At 38.9% G+C, this 17,166-nt stretch overlaps 1 protein-coding gene across 1 annotated transcript in view; it reads left to right on the forward strand.

Annotated features, from left to right (window-relative positions):
* The first annotated feature begins 1,792 nt into the window (after window positions 1–1,792).
* LOC121884451 (xylosyltransferase 1-like) overlaps window positions 1,793–17,166 on the forward strand; it is a 49,388-nt gene continuing 34,014 nt past the window's right edge. Inside the window, exon 1 of the mRNA XM_042393282.1 lies at window positions 1,793–2,238. Coding sequence (XP_042249216.1) covers window positions 1,957–2,238 — 282 coding nt within the window. The 5' untranslated portion in view covers window positions 1,793–1,956. The remainder of the gene's footprint in view (window positions 2,239–17,166) is intronic.

Below are 17,166 nucleotides of genomic sequence, written 5' to 3' on the forward strand. Positions count from 1 at the left end.
ATAGCTAGGTGTTTCAGCCGCGGCGCCATCATTGCTTAAAAATAAAGTAGAAGATGAAGAACAAGAGGAACGAGAAAGAGAGGGCGAATGAGCGAAAGGGGAAGTGTCTATTTTTAGATGTTCATTCATTTAGATCACTGGCACTTCTCTGCAATATGCATGAAATCAGACTAATCTGGTGGAAAGTGTATTCGAAGGCGAGCAGAGATGGAGCAGAGGAAGATTAATAGGGTTGTTGGAGTGTGCTGCATATATATATATGTGTGTGTGGTGTGATTACTGCATGACTGGAGACACATAATGTATGGAGAGGTAATCATTTCCTTAGGTTATATAGAGGAACTCTGTTTGTTTGCATACATAATGCATATATATGTGTGTGTGTGTGAGGAGGAGGAGGAGACGTGGAAAGAAAGCTTATCATATTGAATTATACTTATATTTATTTTCATTGGGTATATCTTCCATTAGCTTGGACCCACTGCTGACTGGCTGCCTGCTCTGGTCAGATACATACGGAGACTGAACTTTAACATTTATTTGACATTTATTAACTCACATAATTTACTCGTTTATATACGTTTCATATGAGAGAGAAGTTCCTCCGTGAGCTGCTCATCCCTGCAGAAGCACTAGAGCTGAAACCATGAGTCGAGTAATCCGCTACACAATTAATCGTCAACTATTTTGATAGCTATCGATTAATTATTTCGAGTAATTTTTTTTTTTTTAGGGAAAAATTCTCTGGTTCCAGCTTCTCACATGAATATTTTCTGGTGTCTTTAGTCTTTTGTGATAATAAATTGTGTATCTTTGGGTTGTGGACTGTTGGTCGTTTCCTGACATTTTATAGGCCGAACAATTAATCAACTAATCAAGAAAACAATCAACAGATTAATCGATAATGATGTAAAATGTAGTGGTACAACGTTTTCCTCTGAAGTAGAGGTAAACAGTCATAGATTTTTTTTTTTAGAAGTTATTTCGGGGTACAATGAATTAGAATAGTAACATAATTCAATATTTTTCATATCTAAACATTAAATCTGTTTGGGGCCCTTTTATTTAGGGGCCCCAGGCAGTTGCCTACTCTGCTTAATAGTAAAGTCCATCCCGTCTTCTCTAGTCTGACGACTGAGTTGTATCATCATGAGAGTTTCTTCCTGATGCGTCTCTTCTTCTTCTCTGGTTTACAAAGTGCAGCGACGTCATTTGCTCTAAATGACAAAATCTTTTCTTTTTTTTTTAAAGGTCTTTATAATACAAAATTTGAAAACATTCAAATGACATCAGTCAATCATAGCAAAATAAACAATATAAACAAAAATCTAAAGGACATTATTCATTAATACAAACACATTGTTATTGGAGGAGAAATTAGTTTTCATTTATTGCTTCATGTATTTCATTTTCAAATATAATAAATAAGAGTTTAGAGTTATTCAATTTGGATTTGCGGATATGAAATTTTGCTAAAATAATGATTAAGTTATTCGTATAATATTCTTTGATTTTATTGCCATTACACAGACTCAATATTATCAATAATAAATCTACTCAAGTCCTTCCACAGCCTTTTGGTTCAGCGTCAAAACAAATGAACAAGTGTTTCTAGAAGTACATCACATATGATGATTTGCTGGGTAATAATCTGTGTATAATTTTACATGAGACGTATAAATGATAAATGCTTTGACTGAACTGTTGACTCTCTAATGGCCACATGAGGGCCTCTGAGTCCTCTCTGCTGCCTGCGAACCTCCAAACCTCTCTCCTCATTTCAAGCCTTTGCCAAAATCCCTCCTCCCTCTTCCCTCCTCCCTCCTCCTCCTCCTCCTCCTCCTCTCTGCCTGCCAGTAGCCCCTCTCAGGCCGCGTAGGGGAGCATTCACACCCCGCTGTCGGCGTTTAGCGGATGGGGCTCTCAGCTTGAGCCGGAGGGAGGAGGAGGAGAACGATGAACGGTAACCCGTGTGCCCGCAGGCTGGCCCGGCGCTCCAAGTCCGCCCTGCTGGTGGCCGCTTTGGCCGTCCTGCTGGTCCAGACTCTCATCGTGTGGAACTTCAGCAGCCTGGACTCTACCGGCGGGGACGGAGGCGCCAGGAGTCGGGAGAAGAGAGACGAGCGAGCCGCGGGGCTCAACAAAGCCGACAGGGAGCACCCGCGGAGGGGGCTGCACAAGAGGGGCGACCCGCCGCCGCCGCTCGGAAAGGCGGCCGTCCGGCACAAGCTGCAGGCGGTATGTTTGAATCACATCTGCTTCATTATTCATGGGGAACCGGGTTGTGTGAGTTTAATTGATATTTCTACACGTGTGTCTCCTCTACTTCCCGGAAAATGAGCGTTTATCGCCGCGGGGAGCTGCAGAGAAGATGCTCCGGAGCGGCTGCAGCTGCTCGCCTGTTGTTTTGGCATTTGCATCAACACAGTTCCCCGCTTTGGTCCGTTGTGTGGAGAGATGGACCAGTAGGCCAAACTTAATTCAAAAACCCGGCAATTTAACGCGTTCATTAGTGGGCTGCAGGTCAGATACGTACATCCATTGTACCACAAACAAACTCTGAACTCTGAACCAGAATCAGTTTCTTTGATTCACCCAGTTTTACAAAACATACTCTGTAGAAGAAGACAATTATCTAGCGACATGAATGGAAAAAATGCTCATGTTTGCTTAATAAATGGCCCTTTATGGTTTATATACACGCCGAATGGAAGAATGAGACGAGTATTTAGTTAAAATATCTCCAGTCACGTTCTGCAGTAAATGTCAGGTTGTCGAAAAGAAAGTAAATATATAATCATCTAATTTATCAACGGAGTTTGGTGTGACATTTCTCCCCGCAGTGACAACAGTGTCTCGCTTTCTAATTTGTTAATTTTAATGTAGAAGATCAATATTCCTTTATTTTAAGCCTCAATTTCAGCCTCACATATTAAGATAAATGTGCACAGAATAAGTAACTTTAAGGATTAAAGCAGTCGAGTGAGTGGTTGTGTTTTAGGAGGTTAATTAAATCTTTCTCTTGGTGAAATCAAGGAACTTAACAGACCCTTTTAGTTCATGTTAAGAGGTGTGTGCATAAATTAGGAGAGGCTGTGGTGATTTTTATTTATAGGGGGAAAACATTATGAAGCCTGCATGTCGGCGCTCGCCAAGTCACAGCAAAAAAATGTCTGATTTTCTTCTCTCTATTTCTTCAACTTTCCCTACAAGAACAAATGTGTTTCTGTGCTTCCATTTACATCATTTTATTACCAACTGAAGCTCAGTGTGTGCTCAGTAAATTCTCCAAGTCTGCATGTGTGTACAGTCAGAACTGGAAGCAGCAAACGCAGGAGGTGATGATCTGGACTCTGCAGGAGATTCAGAAAATTATGTTATGTGTGTGTATGTGTGTGTGTGTGTGTTGTTTTACCTGGTGGGATCCAGGTGTTCTCTTGTGTAGTAAAGTGAGCGTACTGTAAATGCTGCTGTGTGTGTGTGTGTGTGTGTGTGTGTGAGAGAGAGAGAGAGAGAGAGAGAGAGACATTAGCTGTATTGTAGGGATCCATTTTTACGTCCTTTCATTACAGATAACTGGATGCCCTGTGATCTTCCCTTTTGAGTGTGTGTGTCAGTGTGAGTGTGTGTGTGTGTGTGTGTGAGAGAGAGAGCGGTGATATGTCCTGACAGTTATTGGCTTTTAAAACCGTAGAGATACATGCCAGCGCTTTTTATAGGACGAGAGTTTGGAAGGTAAAGAGAGACAAGAGGGAGAAAGACGGAAAAAAGGAGAGAAAACTGGATAAAAGAAGGTGGATGTGAGAGTTAAACGAGTGATTTACAAAGATCCGAAGTCGAAGCCAAACAGGGAAATAAAGAACCGCAGTGTGTTTATGAGTCTGTGAGGAGAATACAAGACTAACTGGTGCTGGATTGGTGAATATCGTCTTAAGAATTACACTTAAAGAGCCGATTTAAGAGCAAAAAAAATAAGACAAGACACCTTTTATCAAGCGTGTAGAAGTAACCTTAGACTCTCAAGTGATCACATGATTAACCACATGTGCTCTGAGCAGGAAGACAAGCACAGACAGGCTTTACTCTAAAATCCTACTCTAAAAATATCCTTACATTTTATTAAAAAATCAAATGCTGATTTGTAAAAGCAAAAAAAAACAAGCAGCTAATTAATTCATAATACATAAATATACAAATAGCAGTGAAATGATTAGAAACTGGCTTCAATGGAAACTAAAAGAGGAGAAGGAAAGAAATTCTGAAGAAAATATTATGAGCAGAATTTAAAAGCTTTATTCTTATTGTTTGCAACCCTGATCAATGAAAAAAAAAACATTTAACAACGAAAAGCATCAAATTACCACATTTGAGAAGCTGAAACCAGTTAATCTTTGGCTTTTTTTGAGTTAAAAATAACTGAAATGATTATTCAGTTTATCAAAATAGTTGCAGATTAGTTTTCTGTCATCAACTAATTGTGTAATTGCCTAATTGTTGCAGCGTTAGAGGCAAGTTTTTGTAATTATATGTTTGGTTCCGTGTATCAAATGTTGGGCCGCAGCTAACAATTATTTACATGATCGATTAATCTGCCGATTATTGTCTTGATCGATGGTTTTGTTTACAAAAATAGTGAAAATTTAGTGTTTTAGTCACTCAGAACCCAAATATATTCAGTCACTATCATATATGAGCATTAAATCATCATTACATTACATCATCACATTCGAGAAGGTGAAAACAGCAGATTTTTGGCGTTTTTTTGCGTAAAACGATCAATCGCTTATTAAAATAATAGTCCATTAAATTTCTGTTGATTAATTCTTTCAGCTCTAATCAAATGTTCCAATCAAATGTAAATAACAGGCTGAAATGAGTCTGTTCTCCGTTACACAGCACACACTGCTTCAGCTAATCTATTGTTTAGATTATTTAATAATCTACTTATCATGTACTTATCGTCTGCAGCTCTCTGACGTTTAACGGCAAGTTTAAGTCGTAAGAAATTTGCTAAATTGTTTTTATTCTTAAATTTGTGAGTAAAAGTGACTTTTATCTTTCACTTAAGTCCAAAATGTAACTTCTAGCAGTTTGATAAATAGACTGTTTGGATGTTTGTTCTTCTTCTCTGAGCAGAATGATGAATGTGTTTGTTTGTTTTTTTCATCTGCTGAAATCTCAGTTTAACATGCGCGACTATGAGCAGGATGTTGTGACATCACAACTAGTCTGGAGCCAATCATAGTCCAGTTCCAATGAGAAATATTTGTATGTTCTTAGACTTTGGATTTTACAATAAAGGAGAAGGATGGAATTTCATTCATTTACAGGATGGAAAAAAAAATCATATCAGACTCAAATTATTATTCAAAACCAAGTATTTTTATGTCTTTAAACATGTCTGTAGGGAATCTTTAAAAGATGCTAGTTTCTCAGAGCTTATCCAAAAGATATTAATTTAAATATCATTAAAAAATGAAGAAACCATCAAACATGCACATTTCTGAAGCTGGAAACTGAATCTTTGGCTCAAAAAGTTGCTTAAAAAACATCAGAATTTTCTGTGAGCTGGTATCTGCTGCTTTAATCTGATTTATGTCACTGCAAGTTGAACATCTTTGGGTTTTGGACTGTTGGTTGAACACAATAAGATATTTGAAGGCATCACCTTTGAACTCTGTGTAATTATAGTGGAAACTTCACTATTTTCTCACATTATATAGACATAAAAAAGATAATCCATGCATTAATTGATAATAATCCAGTGCAGCCTTAATAGAAGCATGTATATATTTCTGTTTAGCTTCGTTAGCAGCGATGTGACATTGAAGTGAACCAGTGAAGGTTGTGTGAAGGTGATAAACTGTGTGTGTGTGGAGGAGGAGGAGGAGGGTCGTGTTTACTGACAGGATGAAGCATCGTATTTCCAATAAAAAGACTGAACATCATCTGAAGACGCTCAATAAAAACTCAGACACCTCCTCGTATATACTGAGTGTGAGACCTTGAGAGTGAGGACATTTTGGCCGGTCCTCACAAACCTTCAAAGGGCAGTTTGAAGGTCAAGACTTAGACTTAGAGTTCAGGTTAGGAGTGGGTTTATGTTCAGTTCAGGGTAAATGTTGGGATTATGTGTTTAGTTGTAATTGTTAAAGGAGACATATTGTGCTTTTTTTGGTTTTCTGTTAGAGCTGAAGTGAAACTGGAACTTCTCAACAGTATGTCATGTCGCTCACTTCATACGTATGTTTAGATAAGACAGTTTAATATCGTTGTTTAGTCAATATTCATGTTTTTTGCAGCCTTGAACGAACATCATTTCCCATAAGTCCTAGATGTTTGAGAGCTAAAAGTCACAGCTGGATAGAGAAAAGTTGAAAAAGAAAGAGTTGGGGACAAAACCAAGTTATGGTGACATACATACCTGCTAGGGATGTGCAGAGGGACCAGTATTTGTATTTGTATCTGTATTTGTTGAGACAGTAACATTATTTGTATTTGTGTTCGTATTAAAGTGGAAAGAGGCTTAAAAATCCTGTTTTTGTTTTTATTATGCCTCTAATTGTAGAAAATTAAAGTGTTAGAATTAGTGAACAAACAGAGACAGCACAGCGTGTAACGTCTGCGTAGGCAACTTCAGAGGTGATTATTGCTTTGCACTTTTCATTTATTGCCTATTTTTTTACAAACTAACCTTGTGGAAAAGAGAAAGGGAACAACAGGTTATGAAGTGTTCCCTTGGGAGCACTTCCCTTGTGTCAATAGTTCAGCTTTATCTCTGAGGAACACCCCCAACTCCGGGAGTGATGTCCAAATTAGGAAATGTGCGTCATGTAGCAGGTGGATGTGACTCCCCTCACTGAGACCTGCTGATAGACGTCACAGCGGAGCAGAGGAGAGACACTGAGATAGTGATGTAACCAACCTGAGCGCTGGTATTTAATATGTTTTGTTTTTTTTTCTTCCCGAAAACAAATAATTTGTGCTTTGCCGAATAATGTATTTGTATTCGGGCACACCCCTAGTACCTGCGCTGCCATGTATGTACTATTAATGCAGGTTGTAGTTTTGTGTGTGTGTGCAGTGAAAACGTTTACGGAAAGTAAAGTCCAGGAACACACTTCAGTTTTTTCAGAAAGACAGATAAAAGAAACGCTGAGTGAAAGACTGTGTTAAGTTACAGACGCTAGTGGAACGAGGCTAGACAGGAAGTGCGTAGCTCACGACTTCGGCTCTCTATAATGTTTTTATGTCGGATGTTAAACGTGGTGAAAGTTCCAAAACTTGAAGTGAATGTATGAAGAAATGCTGCCTGAAAGATAAAAGCCAGGGTTCTTCAACCTGCTCTGAACGCTTAGTTTCCTCTGGAGGAAGCTTCCTGAAGCTGACCAATCAGAACAGAGTGGGCTCATCAGGAGGCGGGGCCTTAAAGAGACAGGAGCTAAAACGGCCTGTTTCAGACAGAGGCTGAACTGAGGGGCTGCATAAAGGACCAGTAGAAGATAAATAAGGAGTTTTTAACTGGAAATCATGCAAAGATATTCCAGTAGAGCCCCAGAATATGAATATAAAGCTGGAAATATGCAGAATATGTCCTCTTTTAAGGATATATTCTGTCATATTCATATACATACTCATATTTAAGGTTCGGGTAAGGTACTACGTATGTCAGCGATGGTCCTCACAAGGATAGAAGGACAAACTTTCACTGCAGCCTCCACAGTCACACATTCACACTAAAGATTCATTAAAATACCAGCAGTGTTTAACTTTCCAGCAACCAAACTGCAGGAAGGGAGTGTTTACAGGTGTGTGTGTGTGTGTGTGTGTGTGTGCGTGTGTGTGTGCGTGTGTGTGCGTGTGTGTGTGTGTGTGTGTGTGCTGACTGTTGATGTCCAGTTAAGTGTGTTTACAGCAGTTGTGGACGGCGCCACAGTTGCACAACTCTCACATTCATCACACCTTTGAGGGGAAGGACACACACACACACACACACACACACACACACATACACACACACACACACACACACACACACACACAGCTGATTCACTTCCTAACAGCCAGGTCAGATCAGATTAGAGGATTGGTTTGGATCAGGTTTCTCTGATGGGATTTATACTTTCTAATCTAGTTTAGATTGTCCAATAATCCCTAAATAGTGTGTGTGTGTGTGTGTGTGTGCGTGTGTGTGTGTGTGTGCGTGTTTGTGCGTGTTTGTGTGTGTGTGTGTGTGCTTTTATACCTCTAGCTCTGTGAGGATCAATTTTAGAGCTGGAAAGTGAGGAGCCACTTCTCCAAAGGCCAGTTTTAAGGTTAATACTTGGTTTTAGGGTGAAAGTTAGAATTTGGTTTGTGGATCTTAAAGTTCCGGAAAATTACTTTAGAAAACTCATCAGCAGCATCTCCGTCCTGATGTCTGTGTGTTATATTTCATGTGTTATATTTCATGTGTTATGAAGCACCAGGTCTGATATATATCAGAGCTTTCAGAAGTTTCTCATTTGTAATTACGACTTGAAAGTTGATGTGAGTGATGTTTACAAGTCAGAATCTTACAATTACCATAATTCCAATATAGAGCTGCAACAATAATCAATCAGTTGCCAACGATTTTGATCATCGATAATCGTTTTGAGTCATCTTTGAAGAAGAAAATTTCCAAATTCTCTGGTTCCAGCTTGTCAAATGTAATATTTTCTGGTTTCTTTAGTCCTTGATAAATGAAATGTCTTTATGTTGTGGACTGCCGGTCGGGACATTTGAGGACATCATGTTGGACTGTTTGGGGAAACAGACATAAATGACATTTTTCACCATTTTCCAACATTTTATAGACCAAACAACTGATGGATTAATCGAGAAGATAATCATCATATTAATGGATAATGAAAATAATGCAGTCAGGATATCTCTGCCTCTGTTGCATTGATTTCATCCTTTTTCTGATCATTTTTTTGCAAGTTCCCCGATTTCAAGTAAGTGTAGATCACTTTAAATTCCATTCACCTCTGCTGTAATGGTTATCGGATTAGAGACAATTTAGAAATGTTTGTTTTTTTGGGGGGTTTTTTTGGTAAATTTGGTGAACTGACCCATCAGAGTAGAGGCATCATATATGTGTGTGTGGTCTGACGGCGGTGCACACGATGACTGTTGAATGATTATGAAAACGATGTGGATGTGACGACTGATTGGAGCGAGTTGACGGGTTTGGATCAGCTGGTGTTGATTAATCGATGATCAGAATAGTTGCAGCAATGATTATTTTCATTATCGATTAATCTGTCTCGAATAATCGATTAGATGTTTGGTCCATAAAATGTCAGAAAACGGTGATGATCAGTGTGTCTTAAAACCCAACATGACGTCTTCAAATGAATCGTTTTATTCACAACTCAAAGATATTCAGTTTAATGTCATAGAGACAAAAGAAACCAGAAAATATTCACATTTAAGAAGCTGGAATCAGAGAATTTTGACTTTTTTTTTTTTTTATTCTGTTGTAAAGTTTGTGCTTCTTCCTGACAAAGACTAATTTTGTGGGAACAGTCTTCATGTGCGGTCTGTCCAGTCTGTACTGGTTTCAGATCAGGCTGCAACCAGTGGTGGAAGAAATATTCAGATCCTTTACTTAAATAAAAGTAGCAATACCTGAATGTAAAAATACTCCATTACAAGTAAAAGTCCTGCATGAAAAACCCTACTTAAGTAAAAGTACATAAGTATTATCAGCTAAATTAACAAAGCATTAAAAGTAAAAGTACTAGTTCTGTAGATATATTCAATATGTTTAATAAAGTACATTATTAATACTGATCAATCAATGTTTAAGCAGAATTTTACTGGTTACTTTGAACTACTTTATATACAGTTAGCTAGTTTAGTCCCGTGGTTCCCAACCTAGGGGTCAGGCCCCTCCGAAGGGTCAGCAGATAAATCTGAGGGGTCGTGAGATGATTAATGGGAGAGGAAAGAAGAAAAAACAAAGTTCTGATACACAAATCAAACACAAAAAGTTACATCTGTTGTTTCCCAAGTGCTGGAAAAGTGAAGGTGGTTAGCTCCAAAGTTAGCAACGATAGGTTAGCCTAACAGTGTCTGAGTTCACTGTGCACTAATCGATTAGTTGAAGATTATGTACGATTTCAGTCGACCAAGATTTTCTTTGGTTGACTACAGCCCTAAGTCTTATTATTTATTATTTGACTATCAAAATTGTTGCAGAATAATTTTCTGTCTGATCAATTAATCAACTAATTGTTGCAGCTCCAGTCTTCAGGTCTGTCCACAGATGATGATGTAATCCTCGTTTAAGACAGAAATAAATATTTTGTGTGGAGAAAACACTAAAATCTGATGTATTTGTAAGATTTGGCTGATTTTATTACATGAAAAAACACTTGAGCAGAGAATAATATCAATCTGGCAGCAGATGCTCGGTTTGAACCATCTGTCTTGTTTAATTATTGTGTGAAATATATTTTGGTGTTTTGGAAGAACAGATAAATATGTGATTGATTTTTATTATTTCTCCTGTTGTCATGAAGCATCAGAGAGATGATGATTCCTGCTGGCATGTTAACGTCTCTATTAGCGACTGAGAACAACAACCAGAAAGCTGCTTTATGAGATAATTCTGGTTAAATCTGGTATAGATAGATTCAAATCCCCCGCTGTAATCCCGGGTCATCCTGCGGGTGCCGGAGCTACTTCAGCCAGGTTTCACAGCACTTCCTGACAGTCCATCTAGCTTACTTTCCCTCCATCTGCCTCTGTTTTTTCCTTTTGTCCTCTCCGTCTATTTTCAGCTTTTCGTTCAGACTGATAGCTTCTATTAATTTCCTTTGGGAGACGAATGTTTTTCTCCTTCTCTTTTTTTTTCATTCTGGAGCAATTTTTGTGCTCCTGATTAGATTCTCTGTTGTTTTCTCTTGTTTCATCTTCAGATGAAGAGTGAGAGATGAAGGAGATGATGATCATACAGTTATAATGATGGTGTGAAGACAGACATGTTGTTAATTAGTAAAATCATTTGAAGCCGCCGATGATGATGTGACAGTATCGTCTTGTCCTTTATTTATTCAGGACACGTTACTGTGTATTTGTGTTCAACATTGTGGTTTTTAGGGGACACTAATGGAGTGAAACTGTTTAGAGCTGCAACGATTAGTCAATTAATGAGTTAGTTTCCAAGTTTTGAATTAATCTGCAACTATCTTGGTCATCAATTAATCATTTGGAGCAATTAAGAGGAACAAATTCTCTGGTTCCAGCTTTTAAATGTTGATATCTACTGGTTTATTTAGTTCTTTATGACAGTAAACTGAATATATTTGGGTTGTGGACTGTTGGTTGGGAAAAAACAAGATTGATTAATTGAGAAAATATCAACAGATTAATCAATAGTGAAAATAATCATTAGTTGCAGCCCTAAAATCCTCATCACTGAGCTGAAATGATTAGATCAATCATTCAATCATTGTGTTTTATGTTATTGTAAACTGAATATTTTTGAGGTTTGGAGTGTTGGTTGGACAAAAGAAAAAAAGTTTTAAGACATCACCTGTGAGTTGCTCCCTGAAGTAAAGAGTCAAAGTTAAAACAGAGAATTATCAGCGACTCTGCAGCTTTACGGAGCTTTATAGTGAGTTTCAGCTCATTGTTTATCTGTTCTGGTTCACTCTCAGCGTCTCATAGCGTCGTTTTCAGAGAAAAAGCTGTAAAAATCCAACTGTACACTACCTGCTCAGCACCAAACAGCAAACAGACACAGTTAGCTGTAGACTAGCTGGTGAACATAGTGGAGCATTTAGCAGCTAAAGAGCCAGATATTTCCCTCAGGAATTGGTAGAGAGCAAAAACAGAGCTAAAAGAGAGTGAATATTGGACTTATATTCACCAGGTGGACAGAAACACGACTCCACATGAATGATAATGTTGCTCCGTAACTGCTGGATGTGGAAGGTGATCATAGTAGCAAGCAAGCAAAGTTTATTTATATAGCACCTTTCACGAACACCAGTTACAAAGTGCTTCACGGTCAAAGAAATAAAATAAAATAATATACCTAAATGCTTGTCTGAACAAATGTGTTTTTAGCTGCTTTTTAAAGGAGTCTACATTATCCAAGGACCTTAAGCTTGTTGGAAGACTATTCTAAAGTTTAGGGGCTGCTGACTGGAAGGCATGATCCCCCCGGGTCTTAAAATGTGTACGAGGTCCACTTAGAAAGCCCTGCGTGGAGGATCTAAGAGCTTGACTGCTGCTGTAGGGGTGCAGAAGGTCACTAATGTACTGTGGAGCCCCAAAATGTTAAAATGAATTCTAAAATTTACTAGAATCCATCTGTTGGATAGTGTTAAAAGCCGAGCAGCAGCGTTTTGGACAGTTTGTAAACCTTGTATGGAAGATTTATTAAGACAGGTAAAAAGAGAGTTAGAGTAATCCAAACGTGATGAGATAAAAGCATGAATTAACATCTTGATACCACAAAGACAGAGTTCGGCTGTTTCTCATGTGAAAGAAACATGATTGAGTTAGCGTCTTAACATGCGCCTCAAAACTCAGTGAAACAGTGAAAGAGGTTTTCCCTCGCTGTAATCATTCCTCCTGTTCATACTGGATATTAAAAGATCTTTCAAATGTGCTTTCAATGGAAGTGATGGAGGATTTACAGTCTTTTGTGTTTCCTCAGACAGTGTTTCCCTGTTGAGCTGCAGGTGGAAGTATAGTAACAAAAAGAGGGACTTTGGCACTAAAAAGACTGTAATGTTGAAAGATATCTACTTGATTTGACTCATTTGGACAAACTGTAGAGAATTAGGAACACATCCTTTTTTAAAAGCTGATGATGTCACAACATGTTTCTGCTGGAAGTTAATAAATCAGTTATTGCAGGTTTAAGAAAACAATCTTCATCAGTGTGAAAATGGCCTCTAATCAACAGATGTCACAGCAACAGGTCTCTTCCCCTCGCTCTCTCTTCTCTCTCTCTCTCTCTCTCTCTCTACTCTCTGTTAATGTTAATGTCTCTCGCCCCGGGCGCCTGAGGGGAACAGCCTCTCTTGTCTCTTTGCTGTCGCCTTTATCACGGAGCAGCAGGAGGTCTGAAAGCAGCGTAGACGACTTCAATAAGAACCTGCTGAGGAGGAGAGCAAACCGACTCACACGAGAACACAGTTAGCAAGAAAGCAGTGACTCGCTATGTGTGTGTGTGTGTGTGTGTGTGTGTGTTTTAAGAGCATAAAGAATGATGTCTTTGTAGGTAAGCGGTGGTATTTTAGCTGTGGCCGGTCTCCATGGAAGGGAGGCTTCTGGGAAAAAACGCACGGCTCTCTAGAAGGATCCGTGGAGGAGACAGAAACGCCAGCTTGTGTTTTTTTCTGTCAAACAAAATTACAGCCTGAATCGCTGGAGGACATTTTCACAGTATTCTGTGAGCACTCAGTGGTTTTATTTAAGAGGAGAAGTGAACGGTAATAACAGTACGAGGGCTGCAATTATTCATTATTCTGTCAAGTGTCTGCCGAGTATTTTTTGGTTCATCTAGATTAGTCTATAAAAATATAACTAAAAACATAAAGATGTGCAACTGAAAGATGGTCATGACCAAGATGGCATCTTTATACGTCTTGTTTTGTCCAAAAACCCCAAAGATGATTGATTTAAATTAGAGCTGCCACAATTAGTCGATCAACAGAAAATTAATTGGCAAGTATTCTAACGATAAAATAATCTTTATAGTAATTTTTCAAGCAAAAATGACAAAAATTCTCTGGCCAAGCTTCTCATATGTGATGATTTAAGTCTTTCTTTATCATACATGACAGGAAACTGATCATCTCTGAGCTCAGAACTGTTGGTTGAAAAAAATGTATTTTTATGAAAACGTCACCCTTGAGACATTAAGATTAATCAACAATGAAAATAATCAACAAAAAGGAATTGTACGGAGTAAATCAAAGTGAAACTGTATCAGTCAAGTAAAACAGTCTTTGTATTTAGCAGCAGGGTCTAAATTAGAGCTACAACAATTAACAGAAAATTAATCAGCAGCTATTTTGATCATTAATTAATACTAGCCATTCTCTGTATCCAGCTGCTGAAATAATAAACTGAATATCTCTGGGTTTCGGACTGTTGTTTACATTAAACAAGCAGTCTGAATACCTGAACACCACACTGTTGCACTGGGTGACATGTTCCTTCTTTAAGTTCTTTGATTAATTAACAGTGTAGTACAAAGTCCAGAGGTTGGGATGTGAAGCACAAAAAGCTGTTGAAACTGTAAACAGAACCGTGTTCCTGCACATGCTCAGTAGCGTCTGCCTTACACAGAACTACTCTCCAGAGACTGAAAACACGATGCTGTTATTAGTCTTAGGAGCCGTTTCTAAACATGAAACTCTTCATGATGAAGGAACATGTCACCCAGTGCAGCGCTGATATATCAGCTTTGATACACACACAATACTAGTTAGTAGATCAGTTCATTGTTGGTTTGGCTCCAGTGTCCTAAATTAACGTTTGGACTCACCTGCTGAGGTGACGTGTAGATGAAAAAATCCACCAGCCAAGCATATAATCATATTTTTTAATGGTCAAAATAATAAATTTCCTTTTTGTGTCACATACACATTAGTTTCAGTGCATTTCATTGAGATAGAAGTCATTAATAGCTATTTAATTAACAGCAGCTAGCAGCAGACCTGCGATGTCTCGTACGGTAAACGGTCTGTGGATGGCGCCTCTTCATCTCAGACCGTCTGGAGCGCTCCTACCGTTTCACAGCACTGTTTAATCGACGTAAAAAACTCGTATGATGCATGTATCTACACTGCACTGGGACAAACATGAGTCCGAGCCATCATGCGAGATATTTTATTACATGACTGTTTCGGTACAAACATCTACTCACCAGTGTGGCGGATAGCCTTCCGAGATTTAATCGCCAAACGTTATTTTCGGACCCTCTTTGGCTCCAAACATGAGATTCATTGACAATAAGAAAAATATGGAAAATTGGCAGCATTATCCTTTAACTAAACAAAACAAAAAGCTAGCAAAAGAAAATACTAAGGAAAGCTAACATAATCTACTAGTCTACAAATGTATATTATTATGTCAGTCTGTCCATCCAACCACATAACTTACAGAGCACGTTCCTGCTCTCCACTGGATCAACCATTGTGAATTTAAAGTCCTCATCGCCGTCCTTCTAGCGCCACCCGCAGGACAAACTTCACATTTTTAGCTCTACTATTAGTTTGGCTCTAAGAGCAGAAAAATCCTCCGTATGTTACTGCGAGTCCTTGTAATTATCTCTCTCTGTACAGTGAAGGTTTTATTCCTGGTTTCCTCCATACTTGTACAGTCACAATAATAGCAGGACACACACACACACACACACACACACACACACACACACATTCCTCTAAGCTGATATTACAGATGAGATAATGAAAGGTTGTTTGAGGAGCAGGTGGCAAGAGCTGATATTGCTGCTTTCCCACAGGCACTCTGATAGTGTGTGTGTGTGTGTGTGTGTGTGTGTGTGTGTGTGTGTGTGTGAGAGAGACTCATGTACAAACAAACAGATGCACACACACTCAAACACACTCTTTATCCCTGGAAAAGACAGATATAGGGCGATCTGTGGGATTAAAATACCCATCGAAGTCATGTGGCTTTGCTACTGAAACACACACACACACACATATAAATATCACCACCTGACTCTGGGAGGTCAAGGCCACAGTTGTCTGTGTCTCAGGGGTCAAAGTTCAAGTTTGTACAAGTTTCCTCTTGTGTCTTTTCACTTCTCTGTCATTTTTTCCTAGAAAGTGAAAGCTGGTGAATCTGATGAATTCACTGCAAGAGGAAGTCAGAGATTATCTACAAATTGAGTGTTTTACTCAACAAAATAAATACTGTAGAACATAAAGAGCCGGACAATCGTGGATTAAATGAGAGAAACCATTTCTAATAAAGAAAAATTACAGCAGAATCTCCTTCTTGTGTCTGTAGGAAGTCGTCAGGTTTGGTGATGCAGTGTGTAAACGTGGTTGTATGTCGTTGTAATACTCAGAGACAAACATTTAAAATGATTTGTATAAAAATCATCTATGTTTGGAAAGCTGTAGGAGGCTCAGCAGCTTGTCCTGATATACATACAGGTTGAAATCAACCGGAATTATCCTTTAATTTGGGCTAAAAAAAAGCACCTACCCATAAGGAACAAATATTTAGGAGTTGTTTAAAGTCTCCTATTATGCAGCAAAACATTGAAGTTGCATGAAACTGAAAGTCAAAAGTGCTTCTATCTGCGCTGAAAGTCCACACTGGAAGATGAAGAATCAGAGTCATAAATAGTCTCAACTGTCAACATCTGTTTTGTGTCTTTGTAGTCTTGAGCCAATAAATCATACAATCTTACAAATAGATAACAGCACACACTCTCAGACAGTCTCTCCCTGAAGGCGTTCCTGACGTTGCTCTCAGTTTTTCAAAAAAAAATTGTGACAGATGTGACAGAAATAGTTGTGTTAGGAATTAAAACACACCTGACCAATCACTGCCTGCGTTAGTGGAACAACTCAACATGGCGTCTCCACGGTGCTCTGCATCAGTTTCTAAAGCCGCGTTCAGACGAACCGACACATGGTCGTCTGGCAAAATACTCGAACCTGGCTCAACAAAAATAATTGTGTTAAACGCACAATATGTAATTTCAGCCGCTAGGGGTCTCAATCAAAACAATAACAAAAGACGGAGTGTGATGACGGTGTGAAGTAGCAAGGGATCATGGGAGTTGTTGTCTTCGTTGTTAAATAACCAGCTTCACCGGGATAGGATTACTCCAGTGTTCATCATTCAGGATGTTTTTACCCGCAGAGGTCTCCTCCTCTCCAGAACAAACGGACCCGGAGATTACAGGTAAAAACACTGAATAAAGCTGTTTCACCTAAAAAATCAGTGTTTCTCCGACGATGTTCGGCGACCACCGGACGTCCGGTACGGGCTGTTAGCCGAGCTGCTGCTAACACTTGTTCGGTTTATTTCTCTTATAACTTTAGATCCAGATGTTCGGCCGGTTTCTCCCGGGAGCCGAATTGCCGCAGAGGTCTCCTCCTCTCCAAAAATAAACGTACACGCTGATTAAAA

Source organism: Thunnus maccoyii, chromosome 18 (assembly GCF_910596095.1).
Source record: "Thunnus maccoyii chromosome 18, fThuMac1.1, whole genome shotgun sequence".
NCBI classification, from domain to species: domain Eukaryota; kingdom Metazoa; phylum Chordata; class Actinopteri; order Scombriformes; family Scombridae; genus Thunnus; species Thunnus maccoyii.